At 37.8% G+C, this 24,238-nt stretch overlaps 1 protein-coding gene across 1 annotated transcript in view; it reads left to right on the forward strand.

Moving 5' to 3' along the window:
• LOC311271112 (heterogeneous nuclear ribonucleoprotein L-like) overlaps positions 1-22,708 on the forward strand; it is a 73,498-nt gene extending 50,790 nt beyond the window's left edge. The window contains exons 8-14 of the mRNA XM_084376589.1: positions 13,275-13,346; positions 14,217-14,434; positions 14,854-14,975; positions 15,695-15,896; positions 16,703-16,760; positions 16,974-17,072; positions 19,515-22,708. Of these exons, the coding sequence (XP_084232715.1) occupies positions 13,275-13,346; positions 14,217-14,434; positions 14,854-14,975; positions 15,695-15,896; positions 16,703-16,760; positions 16,974-17,072; positions 19,515-19,570 (827 nt within the window). The 3' untranslated portion in view covers positions 19,571-22,708. The remainder of the gene's footprint in view (positions 1-13,274; positions 13,347-14,216; positions 14,435-14,853; positions 14,976-15,694; positions 15,897-16,702; positions 16,761-16,973; positions 17,073-19,514) is intronic.
• Positions 22,709-24,238: the final 1,530 nt, after the last annotated feature.

A 24,238-nucleotide genomic window follows, 5' to 3' on the forward strand; every position in this document is an offset into this window, starting at 1 on the left:
AGTGAAATGTTTCTCCCTTTCACATTGTTATTTATGTGGCCAACATGTTGCTTGCAATGACACCAACTAGTTTTATGAGTAGTGAATGTGTGTGCGTGTATGTGACTGAAGTGTGCACATGGATGATCGATGATTTTTGAGAAAAATAAAAGATGAATTCAATAAGATATGAAAAGTCAAACCTATTTACTGTACTGTTTGACTAAATGACACAATGATTTTTATAATTTGTTTGTATTGTGATAATGGTGAAAACCAGTATATCGTGACACCTCTAATCTGAATCCCCTGACTACAGTACAGTAGCTGTACATTCAGAAATGTGCATGGATGGGCCTTTTACATAATGTAGCTTTTAGACTGTTAATTGGTATATTTTTGATATAAACATTTATTGGAATGAATCAGTGTCTTGTTTAAAACAAACGCTCCGACTATATGACTAATGACGAGCTATGCACGGTCTCCGTGTGTACAGTGAACTACTCTAAATGCTACATTCTTTGTACTGTATGTGGTGTGTAGCTGAGGATTTTTTTCTGAAAAGTCTTACACTGTGTGATGAGATTCATGTTGGGATCAGTTCATTCTGAATTCAATCAATTCAGGAAATTAGATCAACCTCCAGACAACATAAAGGAAAATATATATCTAAAGTGACTTTAGAGTAAAACTATTCAAAACTGAACACAATGAAAGCCCTTTTTTCACATTTTTCCAACCAACTCTGGTCCACATCTATAACAACTACTGACCAGATCACTGTCCATAGGATACGATTCATAACGGTTTGGGTGACAGCGTGACCTCTCCCAGCAGCACCCTCTGGCAAGAGCTTTCCATTGTATACAATAATTATCAGAATTTAATAAGCAGATTACCAGACATTTCTGGCATTATGTGCTGTATATCCTTGACATCTAACACACTAGTCAAGTATTTTCAGTTCAGCATTGTTTACATACATGTTTAATAGCTTGCAGTCTTCTTCCTCACTGTTTTTGTTGCATTGCGTGTGTCCTCATGCACTTTCTCAAGATAAAACTTTCTCAAAAGTAAACACTCATGTAAAAAACTAGCAGTGAAAAAGGCTGACTGCGCTCACCTCGTGTTGCCTGTGTCTTGGCCAAAAAACTGCACTTGAACACATCACATTGACTATAGCCAATGGCCAACTAGCTTGAACATTTTGCGCTTGTGTGAGAGGAAATACCTCTCCATACCAACGGGCCGGTACTCTGTATTTGTCATTTAAAAAGGGAAACCAGAGGACTGAGGACTGTGGATATACAAACTATTATTATAACAAGCAGCTTTTGCCATTTTCACACTATTCTCACTCATATAGCCACTACCAATCAGGAATATGTCTGATAAAAAGTTGCAAATGGTTCTGGCCCGAAGAGTTGAAAAATAAGGAGAAACTGCACTAAATGGGTGAAATCATGGATGCTACAGCAGCAGGTTCGAGGGGCTTTCCCATTTTTTTTGCGTTTGTCTTCTTGTGCACTGATTCGCTTAGCTGAACAGCCAATCAGAGACATTTCTCTCACCGATGGGCTACACCACTGATTCGACATGCCCAGTTAGCCGTAAAGCTGCCAACAAAGGGCGAGTAGTGCTAATGGTGCGTGACACAAACACAAACTCAGGCCACAGACACTCACAGATGCCCCTTAAAAAATGGCCTGTTGGTGTATGGGGTGTATACTGAAAATTGGATGCTGCAGGAATATCTAATGCCTTAGACTGAATTGTTTTAAAATGATTCCTGAAATGATTGATATCATTATGAGTTGGTCCCATGTAATGTTGATTGAATAAGTACATATCTCCAGTGTTATTTGTTTTCAGTGGAGGCACATTGCAATGACACAGACGAGTCATGACTGAATATTGTTTTTCAGTAGCAGTGGAATCAATGGTCAACACAGTTTATTATGACTTTTTTTTTAATTAGTGTATCACAGAGAGCAGGAGAGGGAGAGGTGGAAATGATATACAACAATTGTTCTCTTCCATTTCCTCTGCACAAACCTGTTGTGGTTCTTTAGTAATGAACACAAACAAAATGTGGCTGTTAACTGTGCCTGCAGATTCATATCCCATCTTGTACTATCATTTTTAAAGATGTGTTGATGAAGGTTCTCAGTCATCCAGGTCATGGTAAATCTAGGTGCTGTATCATAGGCAACTGGACTTGTTCAGTTTCCTGAAGACGTTTCACCTCTCATCCAAGAGGAGGAGGCCTAGGACATTACTTATCACCCACCTACAATGCTGTACTGAGTTCCCTCCCCAGACAGCTTAACAACCATTCACATCTGGGCTCACCTAGCCTTAGCAACCCACATGAAAGCTGGTTTGACCAACGACCCATGAGTGGCCTTAACAACTCTGAAACTCAGAGCTCACACGTGTCCTTAACGACTCTGTAAGGACACTCCCACACAGAGTTTAAAAGCCTGCAGCTCCTCTCCAGTTAGTTAGAACTGAAGAAGCCTCTTGGATGAGCGGTGAAACGCCTTCAACAAACTGAAACAAGTCCAGTTGCCTACGATACAGCACCTAGATTTTTAAGATAACTGAAACATTGTCAGATCAGAGCTCATAGTGTCAGTTGTACTGCTTGCATTGTAGCATGGATGTAATGCTATGGCTGCAAGTAATGATGATCACTTTTCATAGACATATCCAATGTTTACATGAGAGTAATGTTCAAACCATATGATTCAAAATTGTCACCCTAAGCACACAAACATAATAGATGCTGATAGGTTACACTGGATTGTGTGTTGTATCCACAGGCGCTTGTGGTATGTGTGAAGTTTCTTCCTACTGTATAGATAGTAGCATGGGTTGTTAGGCTGATGTTTAGTTAAGCCTTACATAGTTATCAGTAAAGGCGTTTCTGTGTAAGTACTACACACTGAACTTAGAATTTAGATACCTAAAAGTAAATAGACAGGCTTTCTGGAAATACTTTGCCCAGCATTTTTTCAAGTGAAAAAACATTTAAAAATTGTTATGGTCACCGGTGAGAAGACGCTTAAAATTGGTTCACAAGAGAAAGTTCACTGACTGTTCAAAGAAGAAGATAAAAATGTACATTTAAACCAGATTACACTGGGATTTGTAATACTGGCAATCAGCTGACAAATTTGGATGGTTTCTCAGTTAGGCTCCAAAATAACCATCGGCTTTTATTTGCACATTGTAGAAGACAAAAGGTGACTTTATGTCAAAGGTAACTGTGGGGATCAGGGATGGAATCTGCAATGTTCTGATTGATGAACGGCTGCTCTACCTCGAGCCACAACAGCCATATATACTTTTGCAGCGTGAATATTTATTTCTTCACCTGGTGCACTTTGTTCCACAAGTCTGGTTTGGAGCAGTCAAAACTGTGAGGCTCTGAAGACTTACTTACTCACAGTGTAACGGATGAAATAACATAACTACTATTCAAATCCTTTTTTCTTTGGTAGCAGCTTTAATACCACCACGTCACTCTTCTCCTCTTCATCTTCATCCTCTCCCTTCAGCTCATCCACCTTTTTATCCACCTCTTTATCCACCTCCACCTCTCTGTTGAGCTGTTCATGCTGCTGCTACCTCTCTGCTTTCATCCTCTTCATCTTTTGCACTCTCATCATCTTGGTGCTGCTAATCCTCCTGTCATGTCTCATGTCTTTCCTCCAACACAAGTCTCCCTCCACTTCTCCCTTCTTATCCTCTTTCCACCATCCACATCCCCTCTCCTTCCTCGTTCTCCCATTCCCTCTCACCCCTGTTTTTTCTATACCTTTATTATCTTTCTTTGTTTCTTTATTATCTCTTCCTTTACTGTTTTGACTTCAGTATTTAAAAGACATTTACTGACATTATCCACGGTGTGTGTGTGTGTGCGTATAGGTGGCTGTAGATTTAAATTTTCCTATTGCCTGATGTGTTGGTAGTAATAACCTTAAAGCAGCTGGTACCTCCAGCTGGTCATAAATCAAACCCCTAGGGGACATGGTCTGAGAGAGATTTGCTTTGATTTGTTTCTGTAGTTCATTGAGGAGGTCAAATGATGCTCCAAATAGTGTAATTATAAAAATAAAAAAAGTCGAAAGAAATACTTGGAAATACAACTACAAAGGATGGTGTAATTTGGGTGGTGTGATGCTTTCAAAGCACAATATCTGATTACAATAATCTTCAAAACTGCCTCACCCCCTAGCTTACATATGATTTAATTGTCTTTTTTCTTAAGGTTATTTCAAACTGTAAACATCTCATTCATCTTAAATGCATGTCTGGTGCTTTCATATAACATTAATAACAACACTTTGAATAATCTCAGGTTGGATACCTCATTTACCTGTTGGGCCACAAAATGATGGCTTACGTTTACCCAAAACTAGCAGGTAGTCTGAGATGTCGCTGTTGTTTAGATATTAAAGACACTAGCGAAGTAACTTACAACATGATGTAAGCACAGCTGAAACCTCAGATAGGTTGGTCCATTGTAATGTATTTCATTTGTTGAACATTACATTTATGGCTAAAAATGACAACAGAAATAAATAAGTTTGCTGATGTCACAACTCTCAGCAATGTCAATCAGCTGCCAGTTTTCTACCCAGAAGTAATTGTTGTTGTTAGTGAGATGTGATGGTGATTTGATCTAAGGGAGCCAGGTTTGCTGTCATCCTCACAACATGGCTGCAAGCAAGACAAGTCTGTGTTTCAGTTCCATTTTTTTGCTAATTGGAAATGGTACTGGGTGTGCTCGGTGTCATTCAAACTACAAGACTAAACACTGTTGCCAATTTGATTATTGAAAACTACTTCATTTTAGTCAACCCTTAGTCAACCAATCATACTCTATTTGCCTTTTTTGTCATCTGCACTAAATGTTAACAATTACAGACTAAAAACGTGGTTAGAAATATTATAAAGTTTGCAACTGGACAAAACTAAAAATGACAGTTACCACAACCAGACTTTGTAACTCTGGTAGAGTTTGACTAACAAACCAATAGCTATCAATGATATTAATGATGACGTTGACCTCCTAGCAGAAATAGTCATCAAGCTCATCATAAGGCATCACTTATTACTTTTCAGAATGACATAGAGGCTTTAATAAACGAGCAGAGCAAGAGTGTAACAATTTTTGCATGAATGTGGTGAAAAACCAAGTTTATATTTGGCTTGTATTATGATGTTCTGGAGAGAGTTCAGACAGGAAGACTACTCTGTTGCATGCCTTTGCCTGTAGTTTATTTCTTATACCAGCATGTCATTCACTCCTCTCACGCATGGTCACAATGTCCTAATTTGCTGCCTCATGATGTGGGGCTGTCAACAGATTTCAGCTGTTTACAACTGCCGGGCACATCTATCACAATGACACACCTTCACTGTTAGCCTATCATTTTGCTGCTGCCTTTTTAAATATAATGTTCTCTCTGCCTTCAATTCATTCATGCTGCTGTTTTGCCCCCCTCCTACTCCATGTCACCGCAAATTCTTTCCACATACATCAGCTTCATCATTGCACCGGCCTTTCAGTCTCTGGAGAGTCATCTGCCACCACCACCAGTGTCTAGACTCCATGGGGGGATTTTTCATGGAAGGATCATAAAATCTTCCTGTATAGCAGAGGTCACTAATATGCGGACCGCGGTCCGGGTCCAGACCCAGACACCGTCCTATCCAGACCTGGACCTATAATTGCTAAAATATTGAGAACCATGAAATTTTGATGAAGTCTTTTAAGTAAACATACCCACTCAAAACTAAATTAAGAGCACAGAAAATAAAGACAGCTTTCTCCACTATCAACATTATTAAAACAAAATATCTTCCCAGCTACACATTTTTATCAGGTTGATCCTGACATCATTACAGCCCGGATAAAATCCTGGCAGGAAAAACTAGATCTCACTTCACACTGAACAAGTAAAAGTGTGGGATTGGGACGTAAGAGGGAAAGAAAGACTGTTCAGTTGTTAAGATGTGTTGGAATTGTTTATTATAAAGTTGGTTGAGAATTTTAAGATGTGAAATGGGGTTAAAAATGAAGAGAAATGGAAAATCAAAGTGCTCTATTTATGTATTTATATATTTTCTTTATTTTAAGAGGCACATTTTTCAAAATCTCTCTGTTATGTAATATATTTTAACATGCAGCCCTTATTTTACTTGAAATGAATAAAGAACATTTATTTGTTATTCAAGTCGGCTACTTTTTTAAAATCCCCTCAGTTCAATATGAAAACTGACAATATTGTCAAAATATGGAATTATACTTTATTTAATTTGACAGTCAGTTGTTGTTGTTGACTACATACAGACGTTGATACAACTGCTATGCTACTTCAGAATACTGCATATGGCGCTGAATCGTAATGCGAGTTAGATGGAGCTCAGAGCTCAACACAGGCTATACTCCAAATGGTCTCACTGTATAAGTGTTGAATCAGTGTTGAACAGTTTACCAGTGTGAAGTAGAGAAGGTCAGTTTCCGATCTTTGCCATGTTGGAAAATTTAAATAATTAGGATGTGCTGACAGTGAGACATATTAAATAGATTTTACTGACACTTTGGAATAACTGTTGGTAATAATAACTGATCAATTTAACCAAGTTATCGAAGTGAAAGAGGTAGAAGAAAGTTGTTTTGTGCTTTTGGAGAAGTCTGAGTGGGCGGCTCTGCTTGCAAGCCCCAAAAATAGCTTTTTGTGTTTGTCTTTGCGATAGGAGGTGGACTGGACAGGCAGAAATGCAAGTGAACCATCAACAACACAGGGATCACATTTACATCTGCATTCTGCTAGTATGACCAGAGTATCTTTTTTGTTTATTGTTGTCATTTATTTTATTCTTCCTCCTACAGTACTTTAGCATTTGCTTATTATAACACTTGCTCTCAACTTTAAGGATGCCTTTTCTATCTTTGTAGATGAGTTGAAACATTTGAGTGTTTTGTCAGTTGACCATGTTCATTGCAGTGAAGATCAGGGATTTTGGCTCTTAAGAAACTAATTTCAAAGTGTCATTTCAGTGTGCCTCCAATGTAGAAATATAGTTTGTAGGTAGTATGTACTGCAGTATATAGTATGTATGTTTACTGTGGATGAAACACAGTAATGACATGTTTGACAGCCACAGTGATGATGTTTTTATCATTATGATGGTAATGTAATGCAGGTTGATGTTCTTTCGTGCTGTGGGAGAAAAAAGAGAAAGCTTGATGCCTCACAGGTACTGTCTCCTTCATATCTCTGTTCACATGACCTTCTCTGTATCATTATATCCGCCTCTCTCTCTGAATAAAACCACCTTAAAGATGTTTATTTCTTATTCACTCACCTCCACATTATCATAAAGTCTATTGAAGTTTTGTTTTGCTGGGGTGTAGAATCATTAATCATGAGTGTTGTTTAAAGAAATGAATGTAATTTGAAATCAACTCATACTCTGAACTCACAAAAAAATTACAAAACAAGTACATATCTGTGGAGGTTTGTAGATGGACTATAGAGCTGTCATTCTCCAACCTTTTATGTCAAGGACTCCTAATCTCATGCAAATTGGACCACAGGTCTCATTTGATAAAGTTATGTCTCGGGGTCTAATAAAAAAGATCACATTTAGATGTTTTATTACAGAAATTGTATGAAACCCATGAAAAAAAAATTCTCATTGTGTTACTTATGGATGGAATTGTAGTGAAGAGAAATTATTCCTCTTTGTGCTTGGGACCCCCTGGAGCCCCCTCAATGACCCTTGGGGGTCTCTGCATCCCACTTTGAGAACCACTGTTACAGTGTTGTGAACGAAGCAGCCCTTCCACCTGCTTGCCCTTTGCCTCAAACTCAGACTGAATGACAGTCTTTTCTTAGAGCAGGGGGCATAACTGCAGGCCCCCTTCCCCGACCAGGAAAAGTATTTTTTAATTTAATAGTTTTTTTAGTTGTTTAACGGCAATTTAATCTACACCATCATATGCAAGTGAAATAAGACCACTATTCTATTTTTAAAAAACGCAAGTTGACTTTTATTTTGATGTAGACTAGTCACAAGAAATCAATGTGTTCAGTATGCCATGTCATTCATCAAAAATGCATCTACAGACCTTAATAGTGGTCATTTTCCCTGTTTGTAGACAGCAGATCAATTTTAAAATGTCAGGGAGTAGTTTTATTCAGTCTGTGGGAGTATTGAACAAGAAGGAGCTATTAGATGAAGAACTGCAGGCAACAGGATGCACACCTCCTTCTTCTCAGTGAGGTGACAACTCCTTTTCCCTCCTTAACGTTATCAGGTTCCCTATTATGACTGAGTTCAAATCCGACATATTGCCCAATAGGCGCTTTTGCTTTTCGCTTTGACAACAAAACCTCTCCCCTCTTCTTGTCAATTAGCTCTCCTAACTCTCTCCACGCTAAAAGTTAAATGTGACTCCTGCTACTCTGTTCTGCGACCCTGCTGCTGCACAGAGTAGACAATCTCCGGCAGTTTGTAATCTTAGGGTCTGTGATTGGACTTTTTTTTTTTTTTTTAAAGGAAAATGAAGGTGTGGGCGATGGGCAAGTAATGTAATTGATGTAAGCATGACCACCATGTAACATAGGAACAGCAACTACCATGGCAAGCCTAGTGCAAGGTTTGAATAAGTTATTTATAAGGAAAACAGATTTGAACTGTTGTTACTAATGTGCATGCAGATGTATACTTCTGTTTGCAATTTGTCTCTGTTAAACATGAAAATATGAGAACAAATATATTTATTTTGTTAGTTCAGTGTAAGGTTTCAATAACTTATTTAAGAGTAGGTAAAAAAGGGGGAAAGGGGTTAGCAATCATGAAAATGTATTTTAAAAAAACTGCTGTTTTTTTTTAAATATTATGATAATATCGGAAATCAAAAGTTAGATTTTCAGAAATAATGCGCTTTCTTGTAGTAATTCAAAGCTAAAGTGGCCCTCCCATGAGATGACAGTACCAGCAGTCGCTACAAGCTAATTGAATGCTGGAAGCATTCACAACACATGTTCTTTTGCGTCTTTATTGTTCTTCTGCTGGCTTTTTTTAGCCGCTAACTCCTTCCACATTTTTCAACATAGAAACATCATTCAAACATCAAAATATTCAGCTCAATTAGGATCATTGGGCTCTTTCTCATCTTCTATCATTCATAATTTCAGAAATACTTGACGTTTTCTGCTTAATACTTTCTCAAGTATTTTCAAAACTTAACCACTTATTCAGAGTTTCAGCTACAAAAACTCCATTCAAACTTTGAAATGTTCCACATCTTGTCTACATTTCAGGCATGTTTCATCTTTCAAATCCCATTAAAACATTTCAAAACATTAAACTTTTTTAGCTTAGTTATAATAGAAGTCAATAAGAAAACCCTTCAAACCCACTCATTTTAAAACTCTTCCCAGTCCTTCATACATTCACATAGAAACTCTATTCACACTTTGAACTTTGAACTCATTAATTCAGCTTCTTTATATCATTCATACTTTTTATACAGTCACTGATTAAAAATGTATAATTTTTTAGCCATTTTCAGATTTTTACATTAGTGTGTATGGGACTGAATGTTGACAGTGAGAGTATGTAAAGTAGAGATGAGCATCAAATTATAAAAACCTTGTCTTCAACTTGCTCCAGTTCCCACAATGTTCCCTCCACCAACATAATGGTCATTTGTGCTGGTCACAACCATGTGGCTCTTGAAGCAATTGGACCAACACTTTTGGCTTGGTGGGCTCAGCAATTACAGGAGTGCCAACCAACTGACATATTAGGCTCCCATTTAAGGAGACAGAAATTATATGGAAGCATGCAAACACAGCCACTTTTCTTAAAGGCTTTACTAATCACATTTTGGACAATACAGGCACAAAAAATTAACAATGTACTCAGTAGGCTCTCATAGTTTCTACCATATTGTCATTTAACTGAATAGCATTTACTGTCTTTTAAGGATAAGCCTGATAATGTGAGGTGAGCCTCAGCCAAACTTTCTATTAAATTTACTTTCTCAGTGACCACTACCAACTTAGTTACCATCACCATGGCGACCTCTGATTCTAACTTGGAGCTGAGACAGATGTGCCAATGAGTACAGCTTGACATACACACTTGCACACACACGTGCATGTTTGACTGTTTGTAAAAGATGTGTTTCACTGTTTGTAAAAGATGTGACTTCAGATGCGACTTCAAATAAATTAAAGCCAGCAATACATTTTGGTGTCGGCTTTTTAACAAACCTTGAAATGTACCATATTTTTTATATATTCTTGGCATTATTCAAAGTTTTTACAGCCAGCAATGCACATTTGGCATCAGCTTTTCAACAGCCAGCATTCACAACCACAAGTTCCTCAGAACTTGCCTTCTCTAGTTTGAGTTTGAGACCTCTGTCTAAGAGCTATTATGTTCATTAAATGAGTTATTAAATATAGCCATCTCTGTCAGAGTAGTATTTCAGAGGTCATCTTTACAGGACGTTTGTGTTGTTTTTATGTTTTACCAAAATATTCCAAAGTATGTCAAACAAAATGCATAACTATTTCTGTGTACTAACTATGTAATTTGGCTTGATCTGATATCACTGTGTTGTACCTGGAATATCATAATTAATGTTGCTCCAGGACCATCATGACCAATCATGTTTTTGTAATGTCATAGCTCTGCGACTTAGGAAAAAGACTGGAAAAATATGCACATGGGAGAAGTTATCCTTTGCAACACGCGTTGTGAAAGGTCTATTTTAACTTTATTGTAATATATTTTTGGTGCTGAGTACTTGTATTACCTAAACCTAACCAAACCTCTGATGGAAAACTTGTTGAATTCCAAGGGCTAGTTAATGTTTTTTGTGTCAGATCTCAGCAATTAGCTAGGTGAGAACAACATTTGCATGTCAACTGGGCTCTGACAGGATTTTTCCTTAATTTGCTTCATGGACAGAATCAGTAGGTGCTGCAGGGGTTGAGAATGTCTGGTATGGTACCCTCAAAATTGTAGCTCTGCTTTTAGATGATGTAGGCTGCTTGGGCTGATGGGAAGCACCTAGGTCCAATGCTCCCGCTTAGTACATGCACTTTGTTTGACCCCACCAATATTCATACACCAAATTTCCCACACATTCACCACTGAGCTTCCTGATGTGTAATGTCCTGTAATGTGGGCATTGTACTGGACTGAAACTGCTGAGTCTGAAGGTCAGGCTCACATTTTACCAATCAAATCTCAACCCTCACCTATGGTTGTGAGCTTTGGGTTCTGACCAAATAAGTGGCATTATGGTTAAAAGTAGAGCAAAACAATTCCCTTTACTAATGGAGGCTGGGCTTAATGTTAGATACAGGGTGAGGAGCTCAGATCTCAAAGTTACTCAAAGTAGCGGAACTGCTGCCCCAAAAGATCCCCAGGAGGAGTAAGTGCAGGGGCTGGGGTGAAGAAAGTATGGACTACCTTGCAGAGGCAACATCTGAAATCAATGGCTTGGATAAGCAGGGAATTCCAGACATCCCCCTTCCTGGCAATGCTTTCCAGCTACTCCTGGGGGATCCTGAGGCATGCCAGGCCAGATGAGATATGTAATCCCTCCAGCGAGTTCTAGGTCTGCCTCAGGGTGTCCTCCCAGTTGGTCATGCCCAGAAACCGTTCAAAGGGAGGCACCCAGGAAGCATCCTAATCAGGAGTTACTGCTCATCCGCTCCTCTCAAAGTGATGGAGCAGCAGCTCTACTCTGAGTTCCCTCCGGATGTCCGAGTTCCTCATCCTATCTCTAAGGCTGAGTCCAGCCCCCCTACCGAGAAAGCTAATTTCGACCGCTTGGATCAGTGATCTCATTCTTTTGGTCACTTACCCAAGGCTCATGACCATAGGTGATTGTTGGAACGTAGATCAATGATCCCAGCCAATTCACATTCAGCTGCAAACCTCCCCAGTGCCTGCTGGAGGTCATTAACTGAAGAAGCCAACAGAACCACGTCATCAGCAGAAAGCAGGGACACAGTTCTGAGGTTCCCAAACCAGAGACCTCACCACGGCTGCGCCTTGAGTTCCTTTTCATGAATATTAGAAACCCGATTGGAGAGGGTCTAACACCCATTGGAAACATTTGATCTTGTGCTGAGTTTACAGACACAGCTCTCACTTTGATTATAAAGGGGCCGGATGGCCCATAGCAATGGCCCTGGTTCCCCATACTCCCGCATTACCCCCAACAGGACACCCTGGGGACATGGCAGTAGGCCTTGTCCATACAAAACAATTAAAGGCTGGATGAGCGAACTCCTTTGACCCACCCAGCAAGCCGACAAGGCTGAAGAGCTGGACCACTGCTCCACAACCAGGACAGCATTTGCACTGTTCCTCTGAATCTGAAATCTGAAAGTTGGTTGGAGCCTTCTTTCCAGTACCCTGGAAAAAACTTTCCCAGGGAGGCTGTGCAGTGTGAAACCCTGGTTTTTGCTTGTTGCACAAAGTCAAGTAAACTTCTAGCTATACTGCCAATGCACCTTGTACCTCTGGCCGCAAATACACCTTTGACTGTGCTGTATGCTCAAACCCCTGACAAAGTTTACACAACATTATGATGACGGTTAATACGATGGCTGCATGGTTAGGAATGGTCCATTAATATTTCTGTTTCAAACATGATCTATTGGCATTATATTTACTGAGCTGTAAACTAGTGGCTATCTATTAGAGGATGTACCGAAGGATATTTTTTGCAATGGTCCTTAATCTTTTTTTTTGGGGGGGGGGGAGTATTATTTCTGTCAACAAAATACTGTAATAACCTAGTTAATTGCTGAGATCTGGGAACATCACTTAAGATAGGTACAATGGGTCAAGGATCACAAGCAGTTAGACTATCAGACCCCAAAATAGTGAGGAAACAAAGGTGAATAGTAAAATTAAACTGTCCATTGCAATCATCTAGCCCTAAAAGTACATGTTAGCTCTGTATTATCTCTGGACTAACAACACTATAAAGAAGCAGTTCTTATATGTTAGACACTGATTTGGCCTTGTTGTGGATTAAATACCTTTTCCAATTATACTATAGAGACTATAGAGTCTTCAGAAATAGGAACAAGAAAATCTGTGAAAGAAGCCCTTTGTTTTAAGTAAATTACTGTGGGCCCTGCACTCAATCTAATAATGTGTGTGTGTGTGTGTGTGTGTGTGTGTGTGTGTGTGTGTGTCTGTGTCTGTGTGTGACTGTGTGTACGTTTCAGACCGTGGAAAGGGCAGACAGAGACAGGCCATTTTAGGAGAACACCCATCATCCTACAGTGATAACAGCTACGGTAAGACTACAACACACGCACATACACACTCACGCTTAGAATTACACTGGTAACTTAATCTGCTGCCTTACACAAGGCTGCTACTTCATCTACAGCCTTGATACCTCAGAAGTGAAACCTGACACTCATCCACACCCACACACACACAATCACCCAGTATAGGTGTAGATTGCCATTTACGTGTAATGGATGCAGCAGTAGGTATACCTTCACCTGTGTTTGAAAACGGATCCCTGCCAGTTACACTCTGTCTTTAATTTAAACTGTCTCACAATACACATACAGTATATACACACTGGTGTGGTGGGGGGGGGGGGGGTTAGAAGACTCCAACTCCGCCAAATGTACATTCTTAACATTATTAACAAATGTTATTGTTTTCCGTGACATACATGTTTCTTCCATCACGTTACAACTATGCTTAATAAACAGTGTAACCTCCAACAAAAACATTTAAATTACAACTGTAAGGTCTCATTTATAATGTGTGCACAGCTGGATAGTCCCTAGAATAATTTATGAACCCTTTGGCAAATAGAGACAAAGTAAAAAAAATTACATCCGAACTCATCACTATCTGCTCTACTGGATTTTTTTAACAGGATTTTTGACATCTTTAACAGAGTCTGTGTGTGGTTACAGTGCTTACATACATAAAAGTTACAATTAATTTAGGTCACCAGGAGGTTCCAGGTAAAAGGATTTCTTGCAAATTGTGGAAACCTTCCTGAAGACAGCACAGCCATGCCCAGCAATAGACACAGGCAATACTGTTCTTATGACATTAATGTTAGTACTTTATTAACCTTTTACCTTAATTGAAGTAAACTTAACTGAAATGGAGTGAAATGAGAATCTGTGCCTCTTCAGGTCCACCCTGCCCCCTGCTGCCTTTGCCTGGAAACAGCAGGTACAAGCTCACCTCAGTGGACGTTCCTGACATGGTTTCCTACCCTCTGCCCCAGTCATCATCCTCATACTCTGGCCACGCACCCAGCTCTGTTGCCATGGTGAGTGGCCTCCATCCATCCAAGATGAACTGCACCCGCATCTTCAACCTCTTCTGCCTCTACGGGAATATTGAGAAGGTAGGGGTGTGTGTGTGTGTATTTTCTCAAAGTGGGTCTTTGAAAGATTCTGCTCTTTCTTTTGTATTGACTAGGGTGCAAGAATTACACACAAATGACTCCCTCCTGATATTAATGTTTATGGTCTAACCCTCCCTACATTATCATCAGAGACTCTGTAGAACTACATTAAATCAATACATTACTCTTGGCTTCATATCATATCTTTGGACTGTATACACAGAATGAGGACTCTGAATTTTGTTCTCATCACTTAGGGATCTCTTAACCGAAGGAATGATTACATAACATAAAACCTGTTTCCAAGTTCATACCATACACTTAATAAAACTGTGAACATATCCTTTAAGGAATTATTACAAATGTTCCCATTCGAGGTACATGTGAGCTGTTAATAGTGAGTGTGTATGTGATTGTAGGTAAAGTTCATGAAGAGTGTTCCTGGAACAGCACTGGTTGAGATGGGAGATGAGTATGCAGTGGACAGAGCCATCACACACCTCAACAGCATCAAGGTGTTTGGCAAAAGACTCAATGTCTGGTGAGAAGTAGATCAATACACACACATGCATACATTGTTTAGTTATTTCTTATGATCAATATATTTACTTTGTCTGACCATTACCTTTAAATGTGTGTTATAATACAAGGTTATTTGTGCAAGTGAGTCAGACATAGGGTGTGTGATTTTATAGGTTTTTTATTTTATTGATTTTTTGTTCAAGTATTCATTTATTATATCAAAAGTGAAAGTTATATTTAATTTTATTTTTAATTGATTATGTTATAAAACAGAAAAAAGAAGCAAATCACCACAACTAAGGAATCTGGAGTTAGAGAAAGTTTGGCTTTTTGCCCAATAAATGACCTTAACAATAATTGGTACCACTCTGAAAACAAGTTCTCTCACTTTAACACATTGCTTCAGTGTGTTTTGTTGATCCATAAAAATGATGATCAAAATTTTAAGCAATCAAATTTGACGATCTAAACAAAAAACTTCAGGCTACTGAATTGTAATGATTGTATTTATATTTTCACCCCCTCCTCAGTATGGATAAGCCTGTATTAAAAGGAGGAATCTTTCAGTAAAAGAAACCTCCTGTCCTCTGGGTGGCGCTCTACAGTTCACAGTCTCAACATTGAAAAATGCTGCTATGGATGAGAAATGATGTCATGACTGAGCATTTTTTCTCTCTAATGTAAAACGGATGCATGGATTTGATCAGATTGGTAACACAGGTGTTGTGTTGTGTACAGTGTGTCCAAGCAGCATGCAGTGATCCCCAGTCAGGTATTTGAGTTAGAGGACGGCAGCAGTAGCTATAAGGACTTCGCCATGACCCGAAACAACCGCTTCAGCAGCGCTGGACAGGCTTCCAAAAACATCATCCAGCCTCCATCTGCAGTGCTCCACTACTACAACGTTCCTCCATGCATATCACAGGACCATTTACTGAGGGTATGTACTAATGTCCTATTTTTAACTTTTAGTTTAAAATATAATGAAAGTGCTTAAGTACAAAAATCTGATATTGATCTTATTAAATGTAATATTTATGTAAATGTGTTTATGTATCCAATATTAGAAACTTTTGCAAAAATAGCCATTTCCAATATTTTTCACAGATATATGTATATATACATCTAAAACATAAATGCTGATATAAAGAATGGATACATTGTTTCTTACATTAAATCCATCCAACAGACTCAAACCTTCTTGTTGTAATGTAACAAATCTGTGAGCCTTTGTGCACGACAAATGACAAAAATATGTACTTTTCCTTACTTATGAGTAAAAATGACATTACAGTTTGTTAAACATGTATTGGATATACATGCATGCCTTCATTAATATTATAATGTGCATATTCAATTATATATACAATATAACATAATTTTTTTAATATATTGAAAAGCAGATATTGGATTTAAACATAGGTCCCCATCCTCATGTTGTATTTAGCCATATTAAAGATTTTAACATATTTTTATCAATTACTATTGATAGTTATTTTAAGTATCACCCTGGATGTTCTTCCAAGCTCATCATCAAATGAAATGAGCATGGTTATATTGCTTATTAAAATCACTTTTGTGAACTGGTATCAGAAATATGATGATGCAGGGAGGAGCAGTGTCGTAATGTCTTGCTGGGGACAGACGTGTCTGAGTTGAAAGGCCATATGATGACTGAAGTTTTACGTCTAAGCCTTGCCTAATGCAGCTTTACTCACACATTGGTTATTGTGTGTGTTTTGGCAGCTGTGTACAGAGCATGATGTGCCTGGCTTTGTCAAATTCAAGATGTTTGATGCCAAACGTAAGTAAAGTTCAAGTAATTTCTGGTTAAAGTAAATGGTCTTCTTTTGAAGTCAGTCTAAGTCATTCTTTTACTTCTCTTTGTGTATTGATGAAGTTGAAATTGATGTAAGTGTATTGATTACATATTACTCCCTCCTCCCACTCCCACTCCTCTCTCTTGTTTTTAATTATCTGCTGCTCTTTGATCTCACCTTATGTATTTGTCTCTCAGCCTCTTCTAAGACAATCTCTGGCCTGTTAGAGTTTGACAGTAAGACAGAGGCGGTGGAGGTTCTTACTGTTCTCAACCACTACCAGATCAGGATACCCAGTAAGTCCTCCTGTCCTCAAGTCAATGTCCACTCTGCTAATACAGCTTGATTATACAGTATGTATACCTGAAAATAAAGTCTATGTGCATTCAATTACACTTTGTAATTCCCTTTCCATAATGCTGTTGAACACATCCCAGTGGTCTTGGTCCCGAGCATAAGCATTTTTATTTATTTTTACAAGTAAAACATGTAAAAGTCATGCTGCACAATAATCCAACAAGGTGAATATATTCAGATAAGGAGGGAAGCCAAAGGGGTGCCACAGAAATGAAAAACATCTCAAATGTAATTAATTTAATCTAGTGCCATTTACCACAGTTAGCATACTGATGGTATTATGTTCCAGTTTACACACACTTGGTGTGTGTTCTTCTCTAACCAATGTTACACTATTAGATATCAGTATCAGTCTGTGGTGTTCGGTTTATTTTGTGATGATGTGCTAGTGTTAGTTCTCTACTCGTAGTCTTATTTTGTGAGTGTTCCAAATTGTAAATCATTGCATAACTACAGTAGATGTTTCAAACATTAGCAGTATAGTTAGTACAGATACAGTATGACCAATTACATTTGTGATACTTGACTATAATACAACAATATTCTTGTACTGTAGAGCCCTATTTGAGGACATTTCCCAGGACAATGCAGATAACTTAGTTTTGAGACTTGATGATAGGATAATTGTATATTTGTTGATATTCATTTTTTTTATATATATATAAACACATTACACATTGAAAGTTTTCAGTTTAACCCTTACATGCATGGTGTCTACTACAGTGAACAGATATTTGGAAGCTATTTCAATCCATTAAAGCTGGAGTAGCATATCCAAACCACTAGGTCTTAGAAACACATTTATCCAGATTTTGATACAATTTTTACTCTACATTTTTTTTCTTTTATTGAACATTAGGTGGACATTATGTGTGACCTGGTATATTTTGCTTTTTGAGATTCTGCCATTTTCCTATGCTTTACTGGAAATTTTGATATGATTTACACTTAAATAGTTTTATTAAACAGCAGCATTAAATAGTCTTCAGATTGAATCTTGATACAGGCCCATATTATCTGATTATAAGTCCAATGTTCAGAGTATACTCTTTGGCGCATTATGGAAAAAAGATGAACAGGAAAAATATTACAAAAGTATGGGTAGAGTATATCTTATTTCTTATATCCTATTTAGTAAAAAAGAAAATATTGTTTTTACCTGTCTGGTTTACTGAGAATAAAAGGATTTACTGTAAGATTTGTTCCTGAATCACTTTTTTTTTTTTATTAATGCATGGCATCCACAGTTGCATGCATAATCCAAAAATTATTGGTATTATTTTTCACTTGTTTAAGAATAGAAACAAACATTAAAAAATGATTACTTTGTGATTAAGTAATCTAATACACTTGTCAAAACATGACACTAACAAGAAATACAACAGTTAATCTTTAAGAGTAAAGGAAATTAAATTAGCACTAATACGAACCGTACACAACATTGCAAAAGAATATAGTGCAATTAAAAGTACAACAAATATTTACTAAGTTAAGATTAAAACATATAATGCAAATAAAAAATGTAGTTAATAAAGCTTTTTAGTGACAACTATAATGAACTGAACTATGCTCGTCATTGGTGAAAGGGTAAGGCTGTATCATGAAGGTGAAATGATAAATTAACATGCTTGTGTTTGCTGTGCCAGTTTATTATTAGGGTTCAACCCCGCAGGGCAGAACCCTATTGAAATTGCTCAGGTTTGTTATTAGGGTTCAAGCCAGAAGGGTAGAACCCTGTTGAAATTGCTCAGGTTTATTATTATTAAAATAATGATAATTAAATAATAATTTTTCCACCTAGAAACACGAAACTTGGCACAGTAACTGGAAATGGTGCGCAAATGCTTCTCAACACATAATCACCCAAATCTGCCACATGGTGGCAATATAATTAACGAAACAAAATTTGATGACGAAAATTTGCCAAGGGAACACAGTAAGTCCAATTGACTTGAAGTTTGACATACAAGTCCAGGTGATAGAACTCACCTTGGAACATCTACTTTTTCAAATTTGACTCAATCAAAACCAAATTTGGTATACAGCATTGTAGGACAGAGACAGACAGCCTTAAATGAGCAAGATCAGTTAAAAAACATGGCAGCTATCAATCAAAATATATTTGCTAAAGGTGTGGCTTAGAATAAATTGGCCATAACTCATGAACCATTGGTTCAGTCATCATCAAACTTGATACATATGTTCAGGCTGAGGTTGGGAATAGGTCTACATTAGCATTTCTAGCACAACCCATAGGGTGTTTTTTCTCATTTCTTATACCCTTACATCTCCGATAGAATGCGGCAAATGTTTCAGTCAGGCGCTAATACTAAGTGTGTGTGTGTGTGTGTGTGTGTGTGTGTGTGTGTGTGTGGTTTCAGATGGGTCAAACCCATACACCCTGAAGCTGTGTTTCTCCACCTCATCTCATCTATAAAACATTCAGAACATAAGACGAAGCTGCTAGGCCTGAGCCTCTGACCTGAGAGAGGGAGAAGGACAATGAGAGACAAGTGGACGAGAGAGGAAAACAAACAAATATGAAAAAAGAAGAAACTGAGAGAAAGATGCCCTTTAAAGACGATAAAGAAGATGGCGAGTCACATTGAGAAAGACACTGTCACTGTCTCCAATCTGAACATCAAACCTGCCCCATCATCCCACCATCCAATCACAACCTTACAAGCTGACAGACTAATGACTGTGTGAAGTACTCTAGTAATGTGTTTTATTGTCATGTGGGACATCTGGAGGACACTGCTCATGTGTTTGTCCCAGAGGTCTTCACTGCATGAGAATGGGAGACAGGGACCCACTCTGTCTACTGTACAAAGTTTCTTCAGACATCTCTAAAGTCGTCATCTGTGCACATGGTGACTCAAATATTATTTCAGTGTTTAAAAACTGCTAAATACAGTGTGTTGATTTAAATTGTCATGAATATATACAGTAATGTGGATATGATTTTAACACAAGCTCTCATTTAGAGTTCATTCGTGCTAAAGGAACTTTGTCCTGGCTGCTGCAAGGCCCTAATGACAGAGGTGTCACTTGACTGTTTGGTCTAGCTCTTTGGCCAAAAATGAGATTACTCAACTACCGACCAGTTATTAAGTTTGCTGTAGACATTCATGGTCCCCAGAGGAAAACTCTCAACAGTTTTGGTGACAGTCTCACATGACTTACCCTTAATCTTCGCATCAGGTTAGAATTTTGCGCCAACACTTTGGTCTAGGATATGATATATCGAAAACTAATGGCAGGATTTCTATGAATATTCATGTTTCTAAGAGGGTGAATTCCAGTGTTTTGGAAAAGCTACCGTTATCACGTTAGCCCACCCAATATCAGCTTTCCCACCATTGCCAGTCTAGACACAAGAAATATCTAAACTAAACTAATGATTTACTTGAGCATATTCACTCTTCTAAGAGGATAACCTCTTTACATTTTGAACCCTTCACGATTGTCCCCTTAGCGCTACAACCTTGGGATACAACTTTCATTTACAGCCTCTTTCTGGTGAGGCTGTAAGATTAGCAAAGTTACTATTGTGTTTAATCGTTCTGTATTTTGAATTGTTAGGCAAATGATTTGGTGGACTGGAGTAGAATTAAAACAGTGTACAAAATAACCTATTCATGTAAACAATGTTGACTTTCTTCCACACAGCCCTGCTCTTTGTGTTGTACATACTATGTTGGGTTTCACTAAATATAACCACAGTTGGTAGGTCAGCTGCTTCCTGTCTGTCACTTCCTCTTGTCTGTGGATCATTTGCTGTTTGAATGGAAATGAATAATTTGCTGATTCCATCCCAAGGCATTCCAGAAATCTAACAAGTAGGTTAATGTATTTTTACAGTAGAGTTTACCAGTCATTACTGTTTAGATACTGCTAGTGAAAAATCCAGACCTGAAAGCAGAACAGTGTCTCCATGGCAAGTCAGGCATCAGAATCAGAGCATGAGCTCAGCTTGTTTTCCTCACCTGAACTGTATGTAAATACTGGTTTTAAAGCCTGCATTACTGGCAGTGTTGCTGGATGGCTTGACAAGTGATAGGACTCAATGCATCAATATTGAAGTTTGATTATTAAAAAATGGTCCTGCTTTTTATAATTACTTATGTGATGTATCTTGAAACGTTTGGGTTTGGGACACAGTGATAATTTTATCAGTGTAAACCAATGGTATATATTTAATTAGATCAGCAGAAAGGCAGGGTTGTATAAAAAATTGTGATCACTTTCTTGGTTGGACACCCACTAGTGCTGCATGAGAGTACCACTGAAGAAACACCATTTTCAGTGTCATTTTTCCAGGAGATTTAAGGGCCCATTTAATTTAATCTGTAATAATTTGGGTCATAATTTCTGTCAGGAAACATGGCAACAATTCACTTTTCAGCTTACTTGCTGTGATTTGAGGTTAACTGTGCTCAGTATTCTCATTCACAGTTGGGTGCATGGTGCAGCCTATCAAAAGACAGGTTTTACCAGTCCAGTTTCACCTTTTAAGAGAGGTGAATATATCTGAATTATCTACAGTACATATGGAGTGCACAACTACTGTAAGGTGTAAGACCAGTAAGAAGAACCAGAAGGTAGTTATCCAGTTTGTTTGGTTTTGTTAATGCCAATCTTTGTTTAAATTTGGCAAATCTTACCTTCAAACTCAGTATATATCAATTCCATCTTTGGCATACCCTAAAATCAGCATCATGCCTGTGCATTGTTTATGCTGATTTCAAAGAAAACGTATACATTTGCACTGCACATGGAAAACTGGAATTGCATAATATAAAGACATTTTGCTTTGTCATTTTAATTTTTCTTGCAGTATTTTATTTTTAAGATCTAATGCTCATACAATATTTTTTTGTGGAATTTGCTTAATATGTGAACAAACAGGCTACCTAAAATCTGTCAGAAGCATAGGCTCCTTATGGAGGCCCAGTGTGGATCATTTGACATACTGGGCTTCTAGGTGGCCAGTTCTTTGGTTAAGCACAGTAACAAAAAGCATATTGTCTCTGTTCCACCCTGTATCTCATATAGGACATGCAGATTTTTACTGCTCCAAGCCTATTTTTTAATATGCCGTGATCAATCACACTTGTTAATTAAGGCATGCTTTTTGTACATAATATTTAAATAAGGAAAAAGTGTGAAAAGTTTCACAGATGAGTCTCACTTTCTCTGTAGTTAAATTATTGCTCATTTAGATGTTGTTTGTACGTCTCTAACATTACTTGAATCTTACTGTATTTCTAAGGAGGTTTTATTTATTATTTTTCAAGTTTTTTTAGACTTTAAGGTGAATTGATAAATGAGGGCTGATATTTTGAAGCTGATGTAAGTTTGCAATCACAGTACTGACAGTATGAGACAGATCCACAGATATCGCTGTAAAGGTTTAATGTTGTTGATAGTCAGTAATCACTGAAAACACTTAGGAAAATACAAAGAACTATATTGTTCCATTCATTTAACAATCTCCCTGGCTGTAACTTATATGTACATGTTCAAATTGAAATAAATTCAGGTTTGGGGCTATAAGCTCCACACAGCTCTACTTGGCTGTCTCTCACTTGTCTTCATTTACAGCTAAACGTTTCACATAAAAAAGAGGTTCTTGTTTATTTTTTAAACACAGACAGAACAAAAAACGCTGTTGTGCCAAAATAGTGGGTGTAGAGCGGAAACAGGAGAGGGCTGAACACAGAGCCTTGGGCCTCAGTGTTAAGGTGGTACAATTTTATACAAAACAATTTATTCATAGAGTATAACCCTGCTTAAGACTACAATTATTACAGTGGCACACTCCAGACTCCATGTTTTGCAGTCAGCGTTCACATAACCCCACTAGTACATGCACAGCTGAGTGTGCATGTACTGTGATGGACCATTAAAAATACATCCTGAACCTGTGGGAAACTAATTACATTATGTAGGCCATGGTCAGTAGCTATCATTAGCTACATGTGAAACTTAATTGAAATTTTTGTTCACTTACTCATTAAGCTGTATCATACAGTTAGGGGCCTGTCAAATCTTATCTCAAACTTCCCCTTTTGGTAGGACCTATCTGTTAATTCAAGTGGCCACCAGCTGTACTCAGCTGTTTTGTTAGAGATGAGTCTTCTAACCATCACATCTCACCAGCTAGAATGTAGACTTTGTTCAACTATCCGAATACATATGAGGGATTTTCAGTGTTTCATTAGCTTTTCTGAAAACCTGAAACACGTTTCTTTTCTTATCTGTCCTACTGGTTAGGCCTAAAGTATTATTTTGGTAGTCAACAGTCAGACATCACATAAAATAAAATAACAACACATACAAGCTTTTTAGTACAATAAATATAAAATGTATCTTTGAATATGAGGAAATATGAATATTATGTTACAGTAGGCCTATCAGCTTTTTAAGATAGTACGGTGAAAGATCAGATTGAGCAATGAAGGCTGATGGAACAAGCAGACCTTGAATTAGGCCATCACTGTAGTCAAGATTAATTCTGGATGTACACATAACATCCATTATTGCAAGTCAGACGCTGCTGATCATAGACATAGACGCCTCACTGAGCGCTGAATCGTACGTCGTCGTCGCCGCCATATTGGATGTGGCAGATCTGCCCTGTAAACTAATACAAGTCAATGGAGTGAACTTTATAAAGCTCCTTCTACAAAGTGCTATAAGTTAATCCCTCTCCTTTACCCATTCACACACGTACGGATATATCTTTGAAACAGAGAACGTTACATACGTTGTTTTTGGTACCTGTCTGATGATTATAAACGTTAACTATGTTTTTATGAGTGTTTACGGCCATGTTCTTCAATGTGCTTCCTTGCACGCAGCTGTATAGATATAAGTATATAAGTTCAACTTATTTTGATTTGCAGACTTTGTTAATTTTTTTGTCCTAATGATTGTCATTATTAGTAGGCCTAGTTAAAATCACTGGTTATAAAAACGATTCATCAAAATCAGTTAAATGTAAACGTCAGTGCTTTTTATTCCCACAGATGTCACATTTACATGTCAGGATCTGGTTATTATAGACACAGATTCAATATTTAACTGCCATTTATCATCA

This window comes from Pagrus pagrus (genome assembly GCF_965226575.1).
Source record: "Pagrus pagrus genome assembly, chromosome: 15".
Lineage (NCBI taxonomy): Eukaryota > Metazoa > Chordata > Actinopteri > Spariformes > Sparidae > Pagrus > Pagrus pagrus.